General features: G+C 45.4%; 1 protein-coding gene and 1 long non-coding RNA gene across 4 annotated transcripts; one reads left to right on the top strand and one right to left on the bottom strand.

Annotated features, from left to right (window-relative positions):
• On the bottom strand, nt 1-21,910 carry GlcAT-P (Glucuronyltransferase P). 3 transcript variants are annotated; one of them, XM_015187846.2, is made up of 9 exons: nt 21,694-21,910; nt 20,724-20,969; nt 7,439-7,470; nt 6,732-7,381; nt 5,127-5,573; nt 2,521-2,707; nt 2,278-2,435; nt 1,889-2,179; nt 1-1,817 (listed from the first exon to the last, which is right to left on the bottom strand). In XM_015187846.2, the coding sequence occupies exons 4-9, from the start codon at nt 6,945-6,947 to the stop codon at nt 1,704-1,706; spliced, it is 1,413 nt and encodes a 470-aa protein (XP_015043332.2). In that variant the 5' UTR covers nt 6,948-7,381; nt 7,439-7,470; nt 20,724-20,969; nt 21,694-21,910; the 3' UTR covers nt 1-1,703. The 3 variants fall into 3 exon arrangements, with proteins under 3 accessions (XP_015043332.2, XP_001353933.3, XP_015043331.2); XM_001353897.4 differs by lacking the exon at nt 20,724-20,969; XM_015187845.2 differs by lacking the exon at nt 5,127-5,573 and having other exon boundaries at nt 21,694-21,887.
• On the top strand, nt 12,486-12,825 carry LOC117184655 (uncharacterized). Its single transcript, XR_004470065.1, has 2 exons — nt 12,486-12,606; nt 12,657-12,825. It is a non-coding gene; the product is annotated as an uncharacterized lncRNA (long non-coding RNA).
• Nucleotides 21,911-22,692: the final 782 nt, after the last annotated feature.

The following is a 22,692-nucleotide window of genomic DNA, read 5'->3' as shown; positions in this document are numbered from 1 at the left end:
TCAGGTTTAAACATTTTATGTTGTAATGTACTTGAATAAGAGAATAGCTTTAGACGTACTCGTGTACTATTTCTGTATCGTTTAGTATTCTGGGGAAGATTCTGAGATATCTTGAAGAGGTTTGGTTTTACATTATATATCAATCAATATATACTCGTACTCGTAGTCGTACTCGTACTCGTACTCGTAGTTTAAATAGTATATTAGTATTTTGTTGTAAGATTTTTTGTAAGTACCTAACTAATTGCTTTGCTGCTTATCGTATTCCGTATTCCGTTGTATAAATTGTATAAATTTTATAATACCATTTGTCATAGTTTCCTTAGCTCCATAGCTCCCGTACAATATCGGGACTTGTAAAAATTTGGTTACAACTTTTTGGTGAATATATTATTTACACGTAGGCGTATTTCAGTGCAGTTCATAACTTGAATATAGTACAATACAAATGTATTTATCTTTATCTTTGTAAACTTAACTTATCATTATCAAATACTTAGATGCTTAGGGATAGTGCGAAAGTGTTGCATTTGGAAACCTAGAATTCGAAACTACTCGTACAACAGATCCTTAGGCCTACAGAGAGAGAGATAGGTATAGAGATAGAGTGTTTGTGTGTTGAAAGGACAAAATTCAACAAACAAAGTGTGCATAATTTCTACAGGAATTGGAATTGCTTTTGCTTTGCTTTGCTTTGCCTTGCCAAAACTTTTGAGTCATTGAATCCCATTAGCATATAGTAAACTGTTTGCTGTACTTCCCGCCGCCGCATCGACTGGCATGCAGCTCTGCACGCGATTCGGAGGTTCACCCAGAGCTCGGTATGCTTTGGGGCCAGTCCGTGCCTTGAGTTACGGGTAGGATAGTCGCAGTGGTAGTATCTGTGCCACCCGGCTCGTGTCTGCCTGCAGAACATACTGTGTCAACATGAATTATTGAAATGGCTGCGGCCCACATTTGAGCTGCTTTTTGGGTAGTGTTCCTTAGGAGCATTCCGGGAAATAAGTTTCTAGTTGACACCTTGTCCCCATTTAACATTTACCATTTACTATTTACCAATAGTTGTTGTGGTTGGGGAGGAGGCCTTGACCTCGTGCATTGGTTGTCTCTTGGGTATGAGTGAAAACGTTGATGGAATTGAATGCACAATTTGTGGGGTATCTTCTTGTAGCTTTAGGAACATCCGATCCAATTCGTTGTGGCCGAGAAATCTGATAAATTTCCACTTAAACCAAAACAAAAGTATTGCTTAAACTTAAATCAAGATTGGCGAATATTTACAAAAAGTATTAGTAGTAGTAGTCGAGGACGATACGATATGATTTAGAGTAGAGTAGAGTACTTAAGGTGTGATTACAAATATACGTACTCGTATGCATGTAGTAGGAGCCGTGTCTAGTGTCTAGTGTCTGGTGTCTGGGGTCAAACAAAGCCTGGCTGTATCGTAGGAGAGTGCGCGCTTAGAGCTAGCTATCGTATCGTATGATTATGGTAATAATGTACACCTACTGGATCTACTGATCTGATCAATTCTGATTGGTTCACAGTCCACATAAAAGCGTGGAATCGGGACTTTAACACAAGGTTGTACCTGTACAACTGGTCAAGTCCATGGACACTTTGTGAGCTCACTCGCTTTCCTAAACGGACCCCCTGCGCGGGTTTATCTATATCTATCTATATCTAACTACAGTCTGACGTCCTTACGGACGCACCAGCAGCTTGTCTATGTGCACCAGATTGGTGTTGCTGTAGCGCGTCTTGTTCAACGCCTGTGCGGGGGGATTCTTCTTGGTCTGCGTGTGCCAGGTGAGGATCTGTAGAGCACATAGAGAGCATGATTAGTTCGATCATTAATTCAGAATGCAGGCAGGCAGGAGACACTCACATCTCGGCACTCGTCGGCCAGCAGATCTATTTCGTCGTTATCCAACGGCGCGAGACTCCGCAGGAAGCCATCCTCTTCATAGCCCGGCTTGAAGGGCATCTGCGCGTGGGGTCGCTGCCTCAGGAACTTGATGTTCACCGCGAATCCGGCCATGTCCACGGGGTACTTCCGTCCCCCTATCCAGCCATCGTAGTAGCCGTCTAGCTTCCCGTTCCGTATAATGGGGCTGCTGACGCCCGTTTTGGTCACGAGCCCCACGGGCCACATGCCCACCTTGCTGATGTACCGCATCTGTGGAGGAGGCGGAGGAGGAGGAGGAGGAGGAGGAGGAGGACAAGCCCAGTCGTCAGTACTTAATGGAGTACGGCCCCTTAATGTCGATAGCATACCTGCTCGAATATGCTAATGTCATAGGTATTATCATCGTCGGCAAAGTAGAGCACGCCCTCGGTGGCATGTTGTCGCAGATACTCGAGGCCCCGATTCCTGTTGGAGACGCCGCGCGGCTTGGCCTTTTTCGTCTGCTTGTACTTCTCGGGCATGGGTGCTGCGAGTGGAATGGGATGGGCATCGGGAACTCGTAAATATCACTCGAATGGGGTGTGGACATGACACCGGACGACAATACTCACCCACCATGTACTCGTACGGCACCCCGATGCGGTCCAGGGTGTGCGCCACCAGTGGGTTCGTCTTGTTCGCATCCTCGATGACCAGCCACAGCAGATTGGCCACGTGCTTCAGCGTGTATCCGAGGCGCGTCAGTTCCGCCAGCTGCTCGGGCCTCCGGTAGGTGGGCGTGATTATGTACAGGGGCGGCTGCGGGGTCAAGTGTTTAAGGATAGGATTATCTACGGCCGTACTCTCAAGTGGTAAAGGTGGTGGCAGTGTGTGTGTGTGTGTGTGTGTGTACATTGCACTTGTGCTGGTTGGTGGGTGGCAAAGTGGTTCGTTAGGTGGGGTGTGGTGATGCGTAACGCGGCGTGAGTTTCTTTTTATGAGCAATTATGCAAATTAATTTACAGGCGAACGGATCGGCTTGGACCACATCCGCCCCCATTCGCAGAGGGGGCTGCGTGTCTAGACCGCATTCTCAAGCCCCACAGCACCAGTAACCGACATACTGGCATAATAGTACACCCCATTTTCATTTTCATTTCCATTTCTATTTCTACTTCCATTTCAATTTTCATTTCCATTTCCAGATGGTATTGTACTGTATTGTATGCATGTAACCGAATGGCCCATTGAACGACTGACGTTGAAAATAAATAAACCGCCGCACTACTTTGCAAATTGTCCATTCCCTGACACTCATACGCGCACTCGCAATGGCAGTCGCAGTGGCGGTCGCAGAGGAAAATGCGGGTGGAAGCAGCATTCAAATTCAAATTTACTTTGCAAAATAAACCCAGATATTTAAATAAAGAAAAGAGATAGATTGGAACGGGTTGGGATGGGAGGTGGAGGCGGAGGCAGAGCTGGAGGGATCATGTGTCCATGGCAGCATGCAAAAATCCACTAAGTTGGATGGATTATGGGCTGAGCTGAACAGCAAGATCTCCTCCGGTTGCACGAGGTAGATAAGATGCCACCCGCTGCTCAACACTGAGCTGCGTTGCACAACACTGCACTGCATTGATTAGCACTATACTGGACTGCAAACTATTAAGCTACTGAATAAAGACAACAACTTCCCCTGCGCTCTCTCGCAGAGTGGCTTAGCAGTGAAAGGGTGACCCCAACCTTCCTTCCCAGCCGATGGGCCCAAGCTCTGACATTGAGTGTAGGGCACACGCAGGGGCAGTGGCAGCTGCATTGCTGTTAGTGGATCCAACTACTACTAAATGACAGAAACCAACAAATGCGCGTGAATCTTTTCAATTGGCTTGCATTTTGCATGAATCTAGAAACTAGATCACCAGCCACCCACCCACCAGAGCCTTTCAATGCTAGTCAAATGTTCTATAAACATAGTATATATATATATATATATACCATTTGTTGCTGTTGCTGTTACTGTCGGCGGTTTCGGTTTCTCCCCCTCTCCCTCTGTATCTCTATCTCTATCTGTATTTGTATCTGCATTTTGAGCAATTTTCAAATTAGACTCATGCAAAATGCTGAATGGAAGTCTTTTTGTTTGCACATCGTTTTGAAAAGGATGTGGAACAGAAAAGGGAGCGGGGAATGGTTGGTTCGCGGTGGCTGGTTGCTGGTTAATTCCAGTATAATGCATGTGATTAACCCAGAAATCGTGATACTGATAGCTGCCAACCAATTTGCACATCGTGTGGCCAACAAAAGTTGGTTAGACAAACATCAGCAGTACAGCGATACAGCAATACAGCAATTGCTGTGATGGCAATCTATATCTATGCCTATTTATGGTCCTAATGGCACTATAATTAACATGCAGCGAGTGGCTCCGCTTGGTGTCTGGCAAATATGGAATGCATTTGTCAACTAATTTGTGTTTGTGCAAATTATACTGTCGGCTTGCTTAACCGACTTTCAAGTGCCGCAAACGCCTTGTTTCCGATTGTGGCTTTAATAATTTCCCGTAAGGCATTTCCATTCGAACCAAAATTGAAGCTTGTTTGCCATTCAGCTTTGGTTTATGGCCAAGTCAACAGCCCGCTCTAATTTGTTGTTCAATTTAGGTGCATATGTATACAGTGTAATGACAACCTCGTGCCACGCACTTGTGACGACCAGCGATGCAAGCCACAAAAACCAATCAAGGAAATTGTTAAAGTTAGTTCAGAGTACGAAAAGAACATAAAAACAAAAAAAGCCACCACACAAGCCACCAGTTCTATCATAATTAGCAATCAAACCGACGAGTACTCGTGTTTGCACGGAGAGAAGCGAAAGTTATTCGAGTATGTACACAGAGGGGATGCACTTCTCCAAATTAAACAAAAACGAACAAAAAATATACAAAGTGGATGCTGTTGGGGGGCAAAAACACTGTGGATAGATCGTTAAAATACTTATTCTATATGGAAGGTATGCCACACCAAAGCATCAATCAGTTATGGCTAGGATTTCGATCTTTCGCTCAACGGAAAAGCATTAAAAGTGGATGGAAAAAGGAAGACTTCGTGCTTTGGTTGTGACATCCACATTCCGTGCAGTGCTACGAGGGGTACAAACAGAAAAACTAAAGCTACGGATACAGGTACAAGTACGGCTACGGCTACGGCTACGATTACGATTACGTCAATATATTTACGGGCTCTGAAGCGGCAACGAATGTTGGTCGAATTTTATGGGCAGCGTCCAGCTGGGACTGGGACATGGATGTGGATGCTGGACCTTTTTTGGCGATCGGATTGGCTCTTGTTGTGGTTGTTGTTGTAACTGTTGCTGGGGGAGTGGTTGATGTGGTTGTTGTTGTTGCTGCTGCAGTCTTATGGGCGGCGGCGCCACCCGCTGATGCCGATGCCGATGCCAATGACGATGCTTGTGTGGGTCGGGTGGCAGCTAATGAAACCGTTCGGATGGACCCAGAGGATGATCCCTGTCCCACCTGTCCTGCATTGCTTACTGTTGCTGTTGTTGTTGTTGTTGAAGACACTGTCGTTGTTGTTGTTGTTGTTGTTGCATTGGCCATTAGCAGGGACATGGGTGACCACAAATATGAGGCGATATATGACGATGATGATGATTTCTCTTGATGCTAAAGTTACGTTTTGTTTGCGATTAGATTACGGATGGGAGATCAAGTGGAAATAGAACAAGAAATAGAACATAAAGGAAACAATTACAGACAAATATAGATAGTTGATTAGAGAACAAACATACATACGAGCACATACATAGGATTGATAGCAACTAGCTAATCACAAGAGACGGAAACTAACCTAGCCCAACTGAACAGAAACCCCCAATCGGTAACAACAATCACAAGATATAACTACAAACACTAACATATGTATGTGTTCGAAAATCCAAGTTCTCTAACTTTCACCCATTAAAATGAAGATAGACGGAACAACAGCAAAGGCACGTAGTAGATCTATTACTGTACGGCTTTGATGGGCACACCTGTCACACTATCATCTATGTCCCCCTTTCAATACCACGCCCCTGGACTGCGCTCCCTATCGCTGGCGTAAACGATTTGTGTAATCCCTTTGGAGCCCTTTCAAACATCCATTCATCAAAGATAACATGTTTATCTTCGACCAGCTCCTGGCATTGGCTATCAATCTTGCCTCCTCCTGCCTGTCCGATACGTTGGTTTATCTAATAACTGTTATATTAATGATGTCCCACATCTCGTAGCAGTGGGCGGTGGACGGTGGGCGGTGGACGGTGGGTGGTGACGACTGTTGTACAACACAGTGTGCGAGTGGGAGAGAAGTGTGCTTAGAACTCGCTCTAGCTAATTAACAAACGGTATCTAATTACACACATACATACATACATATGGACAGACACAAACAGACATACATACATATGCAGAATAACAATGTATAACAGATAACGAAATGGAAACAAAACAAAACGAAGAACGAGCGAGGGCCGGCGGCGACAACTGCAATCAACGGTTCCTTGAGCCCGTATGACACTTACTGGAAATTTCTACAGTTTTCTTATGGAAACGGCAGTGGGCGAGAGAGAGATATGTGATATGCTCTCTCGGTCTGCTTTGCAGATCCATCCACTGCTTGGAGCTGCCTTGTAAGGCGAATACCCACTTCTAAGAGCTTCAGATGGATAAAATCAATGTCTTTTATGGATGGATCGCTTTGGAAACTCCCAGTAAATGTCCTCCCAGAGAGCCTTTCAATCTGGGCCTTGACTAAAGGCTCTATTTGGTAGTTTGGCTTACCTTTCCGACTTCGCTGGGCGCGAAGGGTTCCCGGGACATGTGATACTGATACAGCACCATGTAGATGCAGGTCGTGGCTATGAATATGGTCAGGTACATTTTAACAGATTTTCCCAGCGTCATCTTGCTGCCGCTGCCACTGCCGCTGCCGCTCCCCATGCTGTTGATGCCGCTGGTGCTTGAGCCAATGCTGATGTAGGCACCGCCGCCCTTCATTCCACAATAAAGTACTCGTCGTTTACGGACAATACTAGGGCATATAGTGGGTGGACCCTGCTCCCTTCTATGGGGTTCTCTCTGGTTGCTGCTGCTGCTGTGGTTGTTGTTGTCGTTCTGCTGCTTTCTTCCGTGTGGGTCGTCGCTTTACTCTTCTTTGGTGTTTTGATTTCATTCGTTTCGTTTTTGCCGTTGCTTTCGAATGTTATTTTCCGCTGATTTCTCTGTATATTCTACTGTGTGCTCTGGCTCTGGCTCTGGCACTGGTTCTGGCTCTCTCTCCTCTTTATTTGCTTTGTGTGCGGTTTTTCTTTTTCGGGTTTTTTATTTCACTCGATTTCTGATTGTTTTACGCAGTGAAGGCGAAGCGGGGGGCGTGGACGGGACGGGACGGGACGGACGTCGATAGGGCCCCGACGTCTACGCAACGAAGTCTGAAAGTTTTTAATACCAAATGGTATTTTATTTACTTTTTAAGGCCTTGTACTTACATTTCACGGGTGCGATTAGTGGCATTGGGAAACTGCAATTAAAACCAAGAAAAAAAGATTATTCCACTTTAGACGCCGATGGTATTCGATTTATTAACAGATTTCACTCGATTTACTTCATTTCTATTTTACTACACGCCCAAACAATATTTCCATATGGATTTCATATATCTATACCATCTTTATATACTGCTTTTGGGATGCTATAATGGTATATCTCTACAAACAGATGCTAGTGTTTCCATGGCCGTTCTTCAGATAAAACATAAGACAAAAAGCAAACGAAATTATGTGCGAATGTGTGGTCAATATTTCATTTTTCTTTCGCTCTTGAGAGGGAAGTCATTTTTGCCATTAATTAAATTAAATATTTAAATATTTAAAATCCATTCTGCGAAAGCGAAATGTTCAGCACTCAACGAAATACATACATACATACATACATATATGTATAAACCAGCTTTTCTTTGCAGTAATTTGTTCTTTTTTGGGAACTGCAATTAATTATGCCTTCGAAGGCCATTACAGAAAGAGACCTTGATAAGAACAAACCTGCACAAAAGAGAGAGAGAGAGAGAGAGAGGGAGGGAGAGAGTAGTATGGTATACTATTTCCTACATTGATGGGATCTTTGAGCTCTGTTGTGGCATCCATAATTTTGAAAATAAAAGGGTTCTAATATTCCCTTAGCTAAGGGACATACTGGCCTATGCGTGGCCCCGTTGAGGGCCTAACCCAATCTAATATTCCGAAAACGATATGGAAACTAAGTCTATTTTGGATCGCCATTGCCTGATAGTTGGATTAACGAGAGGTTCCATTTATTTGTCCTCCTTATATTTAGTTCTTTAAGTTATGTATTGAAGGATTGGCAGAGAAGGTAGCTCGCTATTCTTTCCACTTGAATGCTATCGAGACACATATGACTCTCTTTAGCTCAGCAATCAACTGTTAATAGCTCGGTTATCTATTATCTATGTATATATGTCTTTTATCAGACAATTATTGATGTCTTATAAGCCAATTCTGCACACACGATAAACCGTTTCCCATTCGAGCCATAAAATGGTTGGATAACGAGTGCAAGGTGCAACAAAAATTCGAAACTTTTTCAAATTTCGATCTATTTATAGGCCCAAGCAATTTAGCCACCATTTGGACAAGCTCTTTGTGTGCACCAACAGGTGCTAGATCTCATACTGATCATCAAATAAAGATGAAAGAAGATCAATCCAGGGCTGGACCCACGCAAATAATATGTTAATCGATTCGGGAAATTGAATTTCTCATGGGATTGCATGTAGGCCCCGGGCCTGCACGTTGCACGCTAATCGCTTGCCCTTAAAGCAACGACCTCCTAACCACTTTGATTACACTTTCCACTTTCCTTTCCCCATTGTAATTTCCACAAAGTTGTTAACAACCGCCCGGGGGCAGGTGCGCCGCAGGTGGGACTGGGACTGGAGCTGGAGCTGGGGCGCAGCGGATGTACTCGTACGAGCCATTATGTGGCGGGGGCGGGAGGCGGGAGGCGGGGGGCGGCTTTCGGGGAGAGGGTTCTTACGATTCTTACAGACATTTCCAATTATGATGGGGCGCGGTTCTCGCGTGTTTTTAGCATTTTAAAAGCCATTTTCGCCCCGGTTCTGTTGGCCGTTCGCTGTTGCTGCCTGTTTTTGTTTGTGTGTTTTGATATGAAAGTTCAATGGCCAATTTGAAATGTGCTGCGCTCTGCATGATTCCCCCCGCACAAAAGTTGGGCGCCGTTTTGTTTCACCTTGTTTTCGTCCCTCAATCTGCCCCCCCAATCTGCATGCAATTAAACTTGCACCCACAGTCACTCCACTCCCTCCCCTGTTTTCCCCTTTGTTTAAGTAATAGTTATTGATTTGAAGGGTAGTACATAAATGTGCATACAGATCTTTCAATTAACTTTTCAGTAGGCTGCAGAGTGGATTCTCGAGCTGGCTGGCTGGCTGGCAATCGGGAGCAAGGACAAGCCCACCTACTAATCCACTTGTACTACCGCAGAACTCCTTTGAGGCTCTGCTTTTCCCATGAACAAACAAATGCCATTCTTGGAAGCATTGCAGCTGTCTGTAGGGTCGATGTTGCACTTTCTAACGAGCGGAATTTTATCAGTTTCAATTATCATTTGTTGATTAGATACTCCCTTATCGTTTTTTATGTAAAAGTCCAGTAGCAGTAATGTAGTTTCAGAGCATTGATTAGTAATATTACGTCTCTCCACCCACCAGAGAGTGCTCTCTCTTGTGTTTTAATTTATTTAAGATTATCAACCGAGCAGAAGATTCTCTAAAATGCTATAATCCATTTTATTTGAATACCATTTCTGTGGTCCGTCAGTGATTTGGCAGGACGTCTCTCTCTCTTTCTTTCCCCCTCTCTCTCTCTCTCTCTCTCTCTCTCGCAAATCTCGAAATGCAATTATCAACAAAATGCTGCAAATCCCTTTATGCCCCCAGGCACCGATTCACAGCCAGGGCTGTTCTTGGTTTTGGTTTGGGTTTCAGTTTTAATGGAAAAGAGAATGGGGGACTGCGGGGCTGTGGGGCTGTGGGGCTGTGGGGCTGCGAGGCTGTGGGGCTGCGAGGCTGTGGGGCTGTGGGGTGTTGTGGCCAGTCGGCTGAAAATGGGAAATCATGTTTTCCGAGCATCAAAGCGGCATGGCAGAGTTTACAAATGAAAAATCTCTGGGACGAACAATTTAATGTCAGAATTTAACCCATTTACATGACAATTCCTGTCGTCCTGTCGTCCTGTCGCCCTGTAGCCGACTCCTTCCCCACAAATAAACCGAAAACAGAAAAGGAAACAAAAGGCATCCCAGACAGACAGGCAAAGAGGGAGGGAGGGAGAGAGGGAGAGGGAGAGAGACAAATAGACAGGAAGAGGAAGAGGGAAATAGGGGGCGGAATGGGGGGTGCAGAGAGAGAGGGGGGGAGAGTGTAAGTGTAAAGCAAAATACCACACAAGTGGGTGCCAAGTGCTGACAGAAACGAATCCCACCACGGATGGGGATGGCGGCTGGCGGATAGCGGCCATAGAATGGAAATGGTACATTCCGGCCATGGCCAGGGCCACAAGGGAGCAGCGTCGGCGCCCAGTGCCCGGCGCCCGGCGCCATGGAGCTGCACTCGAGCACCCACCCGGATGCCATTTTCGAGCGGTGCCATCGCAATGCGTCCTTGAACGGACGTGTCCCCCCACCCACCCACGCACAGTGGGCTGTGGGCTGTGGGGCAGGCACCGTGGGACACACAGATATGTGAGCATTACGTAATGGCAGATCCGATCCAGAGACACTCGCATTTGTCACGTATCGCTGTATGGCATGGCTCCTCTCCTCTGCTCTGCTCTCCTCTAAAATATTCCGATTAACATTTCAGCAGCAGCCTTTCTTATGCAGAGCCATAGTACAAGCCACTTGAAGATTAAGCATTAAACATTAAAGAAAATATATTATTTAATGCACGTAGTGCATGTCTTACTGCTATCTCTTTTCCCGCTGAGAGTGCGAGGAGAGAGGCGCCGATCACCAGAGAAACGAAAGAGAGAGAGATAGAAAGAGACACAGGAGATGGGCAAACGATGGATCTGAAACGATATTCCATATAGAAATCCCTACTAGCCCTCTCTGCTTTTCTTTGTGGGTTTTCTTTGGCTTAGAACCGCTTTGGACCACTGTCCCCATTCGATATTAACTGTCGAAACACGCTATAAACTACAGCTGCAGCTGGGGTGCCGGATGACTCGTTTTGTGGCAAGACCAGGGGCATTTAAGAGCCGCTTTTGCAATATCTAGTTGTATTTTATTGCATTTCAATTTCAGTTTCAGTTTATTTCGGCCATAATCCCGACGGCATCCAAATGAAGGCGTCCCACTGTGAGAGCCATCAAAATGACGCCCCCTCCCTGTGCTCCTTTCAGCGTGTGACAGGGGCTGTGGCTGTGGCGCTGTGTGCGTGTGTGTGGGGCAAAAACAATTGCATAATGTTGTGGGGGCACGTGCACTGTGGCAGAGTGCAGAGAAATGGCAAAAGTGAAACCGAGTTCTTTCCATTTTGATTTGTGTTGGCAGCAGAAGCAGCAGCAGCAGCATCTCTCTTGGAACTTGACACATCGGCATCGAGGCATTACCCCACCGAATGGCATTTGTCTAAATGCAGGCAGGACTTCCAGGGGATCCCGGGGAGCCCAGGGCCACCCACACGAGCATATATCAAATTTAATGGATTAACGAACCTTTTCAGCGGGTAGCGGGGGCAGCGGGGGCACCGGGGGCAGCGGGGCGGCAGAAGCGTTGCCTGAAATGCCTTTATGGTCATGTGAATTATCGTGCATAGCGCCACATACGACTCGTGCGAGGCACCTCTCAAACGCCATCAATGGGTACGTGCTGGCAATACTTGAGAGAGCATGGCCAATGGTTCTTTTTATATTCAGAGTGGAGTTCTTCGGCGGAGCTCCTCGTGCCTGATGAAGTGGCAAAGTAAGTGCATCTACGAGTATGCACTATATTAATGTCCCTGCGATGCCGGCCACGCGTCCTGCCAGGCACTGCACTGAGGCCACTCGATCCCGAGGCAGCATATTTGATTCGAGATTTAAAGTTTAAGAATGCATTTTCCGAGATTGGGAATAAAACCGTTTGGGCAATTGTCTATTTCTATTGTTAATCGATCCAACACAATGCATAGCCTAAGTCCATTTCTACAGTGAATAAACGTTCTTCCTTAAACGATAAATGGCTTCTTGGCGTTCGATTTATTTCGATAAAAGCCACTCAATCCAGGGGTTTGGTCCATTAATGAAGTGAATGGAAAACCTCACACTATCCGAGAGTCGCACTTCACTGCTACATGTCTGCCCGACGTTCAGAGAACATCCCCGACAATGGTTCCACTCAATCGATTAGAAGCGCTTTTGGTCTAATTAACAAGCAAATGTTACGGTCGATTGTTAGACCTCAGAGATAAATAAATACACATGTATGTACATATGTATGTACGACTGACTTTTTAACAAATATCGTATACTTCTTGTGTGGCTTTAGATAAGCGGTCGATGGTTTTTTGCACTGAACAAAAGTCTAATCTATTGCACTGTTATAAAAGGCATTATCAGAGAATAGATCCTGAGATATGGTATGTATGATCTGTTTATGTTCCGACTCAGATTTGAACACAATTCTCAGGGGAAAAGCACTCTGCATGTTAGCTCCTGCTGTGATTTCGAACAACTGAACGATGGAGCCAATGACGTATGGGGTATTACCTTATAGCCCATTACATACATAAGGAAAAACGTAGCTACCTATTGCACCCATAAACAAAGTCAAAGAAGATAACATTTATCAATTCGTATTCGTATCTGTGTCTATATCCGACGAATCCACTGTGATATGTCCTAACAAAAGGCCGTATAAAAAGCAACTTTACAGCAAATCCATAAAATTTATGACAACAAATTAGTGTGCTTTGACTAATGGTCTGCCTATGGGATGGGGTTGTACGGGAATGGAAATGGGAATGAAAATGGGAAAGGGATTGGGCTTTCGGAATGGAATTGGTCAAGGCTATTAGGCTAATGCCAACGACTAGAACAGTGGGTAGGCTCTCGCACTTTTGTGTGGGAAGTTTTTGAAGTAGGATATTCCCAGAAGAAGATTCAGCTTCATTTCTGTATTCCCTTCACTACTTTGCTGCCAACCAGAACTGGTAGAGCTCTGGGCAAACATCGACACAAGGTGTTTGCCGCTCTGTAATATTTGCCAATAAAACTTGATGACAGTGCGACGACAGCTGTTCAAATGCATCCACAACCAGAAGCAAATTGTCTGTAAAGTTCGGATTAACCTTCAGATACGAGTGGGCCGTTCCGGCTGTTCCATTCCACTGTGCACAACATTAGAGGGCACGGAGAGCTGATGAATGGCATGGAATATCCGAGTTCTCGGCCCCAGCGGGAACTATCAATCGCTAGCGTCATCAATCGAACTCACGCAACCAGCAGGACGCCCCAGTCCCCCTTCGGGGACTTCGCGGGGGCGGGGCAACTGTTGCGTGGCACTCCCTCCGTTCGTTTTGGGCAGCGCAACAGTTGAGAGATTAAAAGTTAAAGTTCTGACCCGAATATTCCTTCGCCTGGGCGAGGGGGAGGGGGAGCCGCTATCGCAACATTTCGACTGAATCACTCCCGCGCTTTGTTCCTTCTTTTTGGCCCCGTCACTAATTTATTTTCCAATATCAATTAATAAGCAGTTCCGTCAACTTCTCCACTTTATGGGGTTTCGGCACGTGAGGAAGCTCTGATTTTTGATAATTGATAATCATATGTCAAATGTCACATGTCACATTTCTTGGGGAATACAGCACCAGTCGTGAGGAAATGGGAAACTCGTGGCAGGTAAACGCCTCAAAACGATCGAGTTTACTGTAACTTCTGAACGTGTTGTTGGATCATCGGACACATGTACAGGGTGCGCCATGTAAACATCGAATAACTGTAAGAGAAAACAACCGATTTGCAAAGAGAACTTGAATCCTTGAACAGGATATACACAATAGATATAGCGATGATTTCGGCCTTGAGCTATTCAATGGCATTGAGGCTTGCTGCCCCACAAAGAACGCCCCCGGAGGCCTCAAATCTGGGAAGATCTGCGTTCAGACCTTTTTCACGCGCCTCGACGATATGCACACGATATGAAGGACTACTTCAGCGGGTTGTTTCGATGTGGAGCGATCCATAGCTCAAATTGAAATGAATTCACGTCAATCGCTTCACAAACGCCATAAAAGATGCCGCACCCTGTGCCCATATGATATTGCACCATTATTTATGATATTATATTCACTCTAGCTATTATGTCATCTAGTGTGTATGTACAAAGAGATTGTTTTGGTTTCATTCGTATTCAGCTATTGACTGTAGGGATATTATCTCTATCGAATCAAAATAGACCATCCGAAACCATTCATACTCTTGAGACAGCTTCTTCTCTAACATTTCAAAAGTAATGACTGTTTCACATTGATCAAATGATGCGAAAGACGTTGATTCTGTGGACAAGTTTCCCATAAGCGACTGCCATTGGGACTGTGAGTAATACTGCTTTGCTCAACGATGTTCCATTCCTAGTATTCTTCTTTCTATGTAAGTATATTGTATATGTATGTTCCTTAAGATCAAATGCTCACTGAAGGGCCTCCTGACCTATCTTTATCTCGAAAAACTCCACTGGACACTGGGCTACAAATTACTGACTACAAAACCCCTACTCCACATTGCTCTCTCCACAGAATATTGTCTTCTATTTTTTATTTTTAAAAAAATAGTTCAGCAGAAGGAGAGGGGCTACCATTTGGGGGACCACTCGATATAATTAATTTCTCTAAAAGCAGATTATGTTGAAAAGTGAACCAAGTATTTATTTCCATTTCAGTAATTGGCCTCTCCAACCTACCGCCAGTTCTATCCGGGGTGTGCTGTCACCCAAAATTGATGGTAAATGTCGCCGAGTACTTAACCTACAATTTCTTTTGCTGATAAAAGCAAAAAAAAAACCGAAAAAACAGCCCACTGGTATGCAGATAAAACATAAATAAAGATACATACACACATCTGCACGATACCATTTACGTACATGCTGATGGAATACATTTTTACTATTTTTGTATATATTTTATATGCATGTTTTTCTGTAGCCTGTGGCCTATGGCCTATCGCCTGTACGACTGGGATTATGGCTTTGGCTTTGGGCGTGTGATAACCAAATACATATGTATTTATCATGGTTTTACGACTACACTTCTCCCACATACCATATAGTAGATACTCGAACGCGAAGTGATTTCATTGTGCGTCTCCGTTTCGTTTCATTTCATTTCGTTTCGTTTCGTTCCGCTTTGCTCTTTTGATATTCCGCTTTGGCTCTGCCTAGGAAATTCTTCGTTTAGTCACTGGGGGGGGGCCCCTCCCGAAGAAACGGAAACGGTACCCGAACCCACTAAAAGGCATGCTCCAACATTTACGATTATCACTTCGGAATGTGGGGATTGGGGGAGTGGGGAATGCCAGAGATCCGGTTCCATTCATCCAATCAGTCATTCACTTATGTCTGTAACTCGAAAATTATGAGATCGGCGTAGGGAATTTCTTTAGTACCACCTGTTTCTAAAAAGAAAAGCAAGGACTAACCAGTAAGAAAGCTGCAAAGCCACACTGGGAAAGAGAAAGAGATGGAGAGCGAGTTTGTCGATGTTCTGCTGGATTACTTCCTTAACTTAGTTATTCGAAAACTCTCACTGATCGATTACGGATCATAAATTTATTCTAACAAAATTATACTACTTCATTCATTGCCAAAAATCTTCTTATAAGTAACCACCTAAACTAGGCCCCTCTTTTGACTTCGTTATATTCAATATCTGACAATCCCAAGGCTCATCTTATGAGAAACCTTTGGAGAAAGGACTTTTCTCTATTCATTTCCTTATCTCATTTTAGTACGCCTCATCTGATGTCCACTGCAATAGTAAAACTTCTCTATCTACTCGGATATGGATTCTGTCCTTTCTCTTGGAAACAAATTAAAGATCTCCCCTACCCATCACAAATTGAATTGAGAACCCTTAACTTTTCTTCCTTCCCATTTCTGCTCTCAAAAAGAAGTATGTCAAAAGAAAATATGGATTCGAATCGGGAAAGTGCTTGTCTAAAGCATTATCAAATTGAGTTCCGCAAAAAAATCCATCCGCATTCAAATGGCCCAAAGGAGAATGCACAAAAACATTGTTTTCATTTCATTTTTGATCAAATTGAGATTGAGATTGGACCGGACGACGAGCAGGACAAAGTTCATGGCTGGCTGGTAGCCAAAGGGAGCGGGAAAGTGAAAAAATGCTTGAAAAATTGCCAATTTAATTACAAGAAAAATCCCTTAAACCGAAACAGACTCCAAGGAAAACAGTAAAACGAAGTACGACACAAGGCAAGGCAGGGAAATGGCAAAGAAAACTAAAAGTACAGTCTGAGCAGTCGAGGGCCTGAAGATTGAATGAACCTAACGGATAAGTCGGAAAAACCGAATGAAACAAAAAGGTACAGGCCGTGAAGATTGCAGAATGTTAGGGGTACAGTCTGAAAAACGGTACAGCCTGTACACCTGAAGGAACGAAATGAGATGAAACGAAACGAAGCGAAGGGAGTTCAAGTGTTGGGGTGCAGGGCGGGTAGCAGCTTAAATTGCATTTCCTTGGGGAATTCCCTTCCTAGAGGGGGGTATGGAATGCCAACAGCTGATGGGGAATCGGCTCTCCGTTCTGCGAATGTCCCAAGCAAAACAGAACCCCCAAAAAACGCATTCTCTTTTGGCACTGGCCGGGGCGCTGCGGAGCGTGGCGGGGCACATGGGTTTTCGCCGAAAGAAAAAGTAGCCAGCCAGGCGCCGGCCCGGCACTTGGCGCCGGCTTGCCTGGGATCACATCACTGCAATGACGACCCGACCCACAAAAAAAAGCCCAGAAGCACATAGAAAACTCGGCAAAACTTTCTTTTGCTTGAAGATTACCTTCTAATCGTAGGCTAGCCGGGTATATAGGTCTTTGCAGAAGTGCTTGGCTATTGTCCTTTTTTCATCAAAATCGGAGAGTGAAAAAACTCTGATGGAAAAACATCATTTTGGGAGTTCTGTGGCCAGTGCGTGTCTGGTGGACTATAAGGACTATAAATCCTGGTAGCGGGGTATCCTAATGGTCGGCATACCGCCCTCGACTGCTGGCATTCCTTACAGTTTTCTTTGGGGCAGAGCCGCAGACAAAACTTGCCATTCCTTGGCCACAAATTCAATTTACGTTCATTTGTGAAAATATTGTTTGCTGTCCTACGGCCCTGTGCTTCTCCGTAAACTCTCTGCTTTCTATTTCCCATTCGCCTATCCACACACCACACCACACACACTCCAGTGCTCGTTCTCGTCCTCGGCCTCGTACTGGCAGACAGTTGGCATTTTTAATTTGCACTGCCGTTCGAAATTGCTTTTGAAATGGCATTTTAAAAATTTAATTGCCAGGCTCCCTCTCTGCCTCGCATCCCCCTCTGCCCTCGCTTCCCACTCTTCTGCCCATCGCCGCCCCACTGCTCCTTGAAGGAGGAATGCCCCGCGGCAGCGAGTCTGAGGAGTGTCCATTAAGGCAACTGCCAGTGCTGCCCCAAGTTGCAAGTCAGCAGCTGTGTAGCGACGTTCTCGTTTCCGTTTCTGTGTCATGTTTGTCAAATTGACTGAAGACCCCCTTCATTCCTTCATTCCCGGCCATTCCTCGGGCCTCCTTGATGTCCTGCCGCGGTCCTGTCTGCGTCTGTTTACGCAGTTGTTGGTTACCTCTCGCTGACGCTGCCCGAATGCCCTCCCTCTCCTCATCTCTCTGAAAAGGAGGAGTCAGAGAAGACGAAGTGGGTCCATGACCATCTCATTTCCGAGGGTTTCCCAATAAAGATGACGGTAACTGTTCAGAGGAAATGCAACTAAAACGGAATTCAATTGACATTTTCTATCGATACAGGATGAAGGATGGAATCCCTAGAGCCCAGCCCATTATTTGGGGATCTTCCAAGACAGTTCCATTAGCAGCATTCCCATCCCACCTTTCCCGTTTTCGCATTCCAGGCGAATGGTCCCCATAGCCGTTCGTTTATGGGATATTTGTATAATCTCTTGGGACTCCATTCCGATCTTTGGAGTCCGGACTACTTATCTAATGTCTGTCGTAGCTGTCTTTAGTTTTGGCCAGCTTGCACATTTTCCCAAGAAAAACTGTCAAACTTTTCCACATTTTCCTTCCAGCCTTCCGGTCTGCCATTTGAAAGTTACGCAGTCTGACAGGCGCTGACGCAGCCCAGGGATGCTTGAGTTGCGTTTCAGAATCAGATCCCGTGGCAGCATCAAAGTGGCAGAGCAGAAATCACTGCAAATGGCGTTGGACATTTCACTGACAGATTCTGTGCCGCTTTGTGGCATGTTGAACCAACCACTTGACGCGGCGGCTGACAGCCACAGGAGAAGTGGACGCTTCCAAGGCTAAAAAATAATATTCCCAATTGCAATTATGGCCGCAAGTGATTGATATGGAAGCGCATCCAATTAGCGACGGTTCAAAAGATGAATGATAGCTGATTACACTGAGAAAAACAAACATTTAAATATGATGTACACTGCTCAAACACCCCTCGCCATTGCTAACGACCTCAACGGAATTGATTGATATGTGCCTTAGCTCGTGAAACCCATCTAGATTCAGGTGATTCATGACTCATTCAGGTTATACCCACAAGGCATTTGGGATTAAAATTCAATAATTTTGAACGGGAAATGTCCAATAGATAACGCTTGATAAATGGCTTTCAGAAGGAGAAGGTAGGGAAGGGACGGAAAAACCCATTAGGGATCTATATTCATAGATCTATCAATATTCTGCTGAACAAACCTAAGACCTGTGGCTTGCCACGTAGCTCCAAAAACCCTGCCTCTGTCTCTCTCTGTTGGCCCAGAGACCCCCTTAAATATTGAAACCTTTTAAAGCGGCATACCATGCCATATGGTCCGTTGTAAAGCGACTGTACACGGCTCCTGTGTCGCCTTAATTATGCACACGAGTACTCACGTTGCTCCACCGCTGTGCTCTGTCTTTGGAAAAGGGGCTTACAAAATAAACCCTTTTAAATACCAAGGAGAACGCAACGGAATCCTAATTGTCATAATCACGGAGCAGCGCATCGCAGAGACACTCGAATGTCCTTTGCGGCGTCAAAAATTAAAACGTGACACAAATTACTCGCTCGAGTTTCAGGCTGTGGCCTGGGGGCTGGGAGCTGGGGGGCTGTGCCCCTCCTCAAATGCCATTAACCAGTAGAGCAGCAGCTGGCCCTCTCAAAGGGAGGGCCGGGCCTTGTTTTGACAGCCGCACTGCGCCTGTCCCGAGGGGGCTAGGCTCTTTCTCCGTCCTGTCTCCGTCTCCGCCTCCGTCTGGGTCTACGCGACGATGGATGTAATTCCCCATGTGAGTACGGTTCGTCCCACTCTCCACTCCCCAATCCTTAGCCGCACCTCGGGGAGCCTTTGTTAATCATTTTTTTTCTCTCCTCTTTTTTTCGCAGATTTCGCACGCACGCACATGTCCTGCGTGAAAGGCGGGACTTTCAGGGGGACTTTGGGACCCGGGCACTGGGCCACATCCCCATCATTTGCATATGTATACTATATATGTACCTATGTGGCTCGGACGGGGCTGCACCTGCCCCGGGGGCAAGCTCTGCTGCTTTCTTTTATGATGATTGCCGGAATGTAAATTTGATTTAGGACCCTCTGTGTGTGCACATAACGAGGTCCCAGGTCCCAGGTCCCAGGACCTAGGGTCACTTTAAGCGACAGATTCCGAGTGTCTGTCTGTCCGTCTGTCTTTGGGGCCACATCAAATTGATGAAAGGCAGGAAACTGATTTCATTTGAATAATAAATACTGGATTATCGGATGGTAAGCTAATTCCAACTTTTAGGATCATTAAATACTCGTATATTCCCACATAATTGACTTAACCACTGAATAAATATTCCAAATACATATTAAATGAAATATTTACCTACGAGTGGCTGCTGTGTTTATGCCGTACCTACTATATATGGACATATGGTATGCTCACAGATTCGAGAAGTCGAAAGAAAATTAGCTTCCACCATATGTTGGGGACCACCATATGGAGTAGGGGGCATGGGGCACGGGGCACGGGGCATGGGGCATGGGTATGGAACTTTCACACTTGCTTAGACCTCCCTATTCCCTAAATGGCCTTCCAGCCCTTCCTCCGCCCACTTTTCTTCGCATTCGCTTTTTTCACAAGCCAACGCGCGCCATTAGCAGCTGCTTGGGACCGTGTTCCTCTCTCCGGGCGAGTGGCGACGGATAAGGAACACCAGGCGCCCGCCCGTTTACCCGTTTGCCCGTTTGCCCGTTCGCTAATAGAAAACGGCAATCAAACTGGAAGTAAACTTTACTTTCCGACCCGACGCTCGGATGCCCTAGCGAAGTCCTTGGCAAAAGAGATTAACAGATCGACTCCTTGTTTGAATCTGTTCCAGAATATTTGAGTAAGGGTAGCCCTCTAGTCCACGTTGCCAAACGCTGATCGAAGCTATCATACCCACTACCCTCACCAATACCCAAGCATACGAGGAGTAGGGCAAAAGGCACACTGCACACTGTACTCACCTCAAGTCACGGGCACTTCAGCTTGTTAGCGACGCGGAAGGACACGGCACGGCGGAAACGCCAAGATCTCTCCAATCACATCCGAGTGGGGTCTGCGGTGGCGGCGGCTCATCAAAGAGGAGGACGAATGCTGGCTGCCAGACACTTTCGGTTTTATTGCCGGCTAAATTCAGAGTTGGCAATGAATTGGATTGTTCTGCCGGCAGGCAGCCAGGCAGCAGGCAGCAGGCAGTCTGGTTGGGTTTTCTTTTAAAGAGAAAATTGAACAGCATGAGAGAAACTCGCCCTCGTTAATGTTGTTGCTTTTGCCCTAACGGTTGCCAGCGCAACTTCTGGAAGCAACAAAAAACTTGGCCAACAGGAACAACAAGGACAGCAGCAACGTCAGGTGTGAGATGTCAGCCGCCCCCAAACGCGCACTCACTCACTCGCTAAGCCACACACACAAGAGCACACACACATATGTAAGTGTGTACGCCCACACAAGGAGTCGGAAAGTGTAAATAGAGTAATAAAAAGAATGTAGGGAAATGAAACAGGAAAAGGAAGGTGTGCTCGCACAAGGTGGGCCCAGTTGCATACAGCAGCCAGGGCCAGCGCCAGTGGCATACCTTGCTTGCAAAACACCTTGCACGCGGCCAAAGGAAGGAAGGCAAAAGAGAACGAGGAACAGGAACTAAGAGCGTTGCTCGTTAGTGAGTGCGAGAGAGAGCCTGTGCGGAGAACCAACAACAAACTTTCGCCTTTTTGTTTATTTCACACACACACACACATGCACGCACACAAAAAAAAACCTAGAGTCACAGACACTTTTCCAGGATGCGGCGTTTTAAAATCCCTCAAAAATTTGCATTTCCGCATTTTATTTATTTGATAATTTTTTGTTTTTCCAGCGCCACGATAAGAGAAACTGTGTTTTTATCTTTGTGGGTGGTTTTTTCTTCGTTTTCTAGCTATTTTTAACACGCACTTGCGTTATCCAGGCGCAGGCAGGCCAGAGAGACCAACTGTAAATCAACCGCGCAACGAAGCCCGCACCGACTCTAGGAAAAACGCGAATGGCCAGACGAAACGAAACGGAAACAAGAAGCCGCTGCTGCGACGGCCAGCGACGGCGACAGCGACAGCGACGCCACAAAGCTCACAGCGAATGGCCAGACAGAGACGGAGACAGAGAGAGCACGGCCGATTGCAAGTTCTGCTTGTGCATATGGGGCCATGAGGCCATGGGGGCCTCTGTTGGCGACGCCCCAGCTGTTCTAACAGCGCTCTGTTCAGTTCTCGCTCTCTCTGCGCCTGTTAACCCGGCACTGTGTAAGGCGCAGTGGCGTGCAAGACTCGAAATAACGGTTCTTAAACAGATAAGAGCGGATGCATTTGCTCGCACAGTGGTCGTGGAGAGATTAGAACTTCGACGAGTCTGAAATGGAAATAAAATAAACATAAATTACAAGCTAGAAAAAATGTCTACAATTTCAAATAATCAACGCAGGTAATAACTTATCCAACGTCTCATTTTGTATGGGAGGATTTAATGGAAAAAGAAAACCATTGTTCCATTAGTACTCTGCATTACCATATTTGTGGATAAATACCGATCTGTGAGGATATACTTAAAAGGTTCTTTCTTGTTTCTTTTATCGGGTTTTGCAAAGAAAATCATTCTTTAAAACACACCAATACCAATTAGAAAACTATACATATGTGCTGTAACATTGCCATATGAACTGTTGTTCGAAAGTTATTTTTACGTGTTTCATTTGGAAAATTTCATATTAAAACTGTGCTGCTATTAATTTTTAAATTTAAATATTTCTTCAACGAATTTGTTCATATGTATGTATGAATATATGTACATATTTCAATGTTCTGCTGCAGCTATTGGTTTTAAAATTGTGATAAAAATAATACAATGGTTGAGAGCTGAAAATGTGAGCAAATTTGCAATAATGTAATGTAAGAGGAGTCC

Source organism: Drosophila pseudoobscura, chromosome X (assembly GCF_009870125.1).
Source record: "Drosophila pseudoobscura strain MV-25-SWS-2005 chromosome X, UCI_Dpse_MV25, whole genome shotgun sequence".
NCBI lineage: Eukaryota > Metazoa > Arthropoda > Insecta > Diptera > Drosophilidae > Drosophila > Drosophila pseudoobscura.
This window is presented reverse-complemented; position numbering and strand designations above follow the sequence as displayed.

Bases quoted from the DNA above. Each gene is read 5' to 3' on its own strand.
- GlcAT-P (XM_015187846.2), bottom strand. From the start codon at position 6,947: ATGAAGGGCGGCGGTGCCTACATCAGCATTGGCTCAAGCACCAGCGGC. The intron at 5,574-6,731 runs GTAAGCCAAACT...ACGTAACTTTAG, and splicing joins CGCCCAGCGAAGTCGGAAAG to CATCAAGAGAAATCATCATC. The intron at 2,180-2,277 runs GTATGCTATCGA...CCTCCTCCACAG, and splicing joins ACATTAGCATATTCGAGCAG to ATGCGGTACATCAGCAAGGT.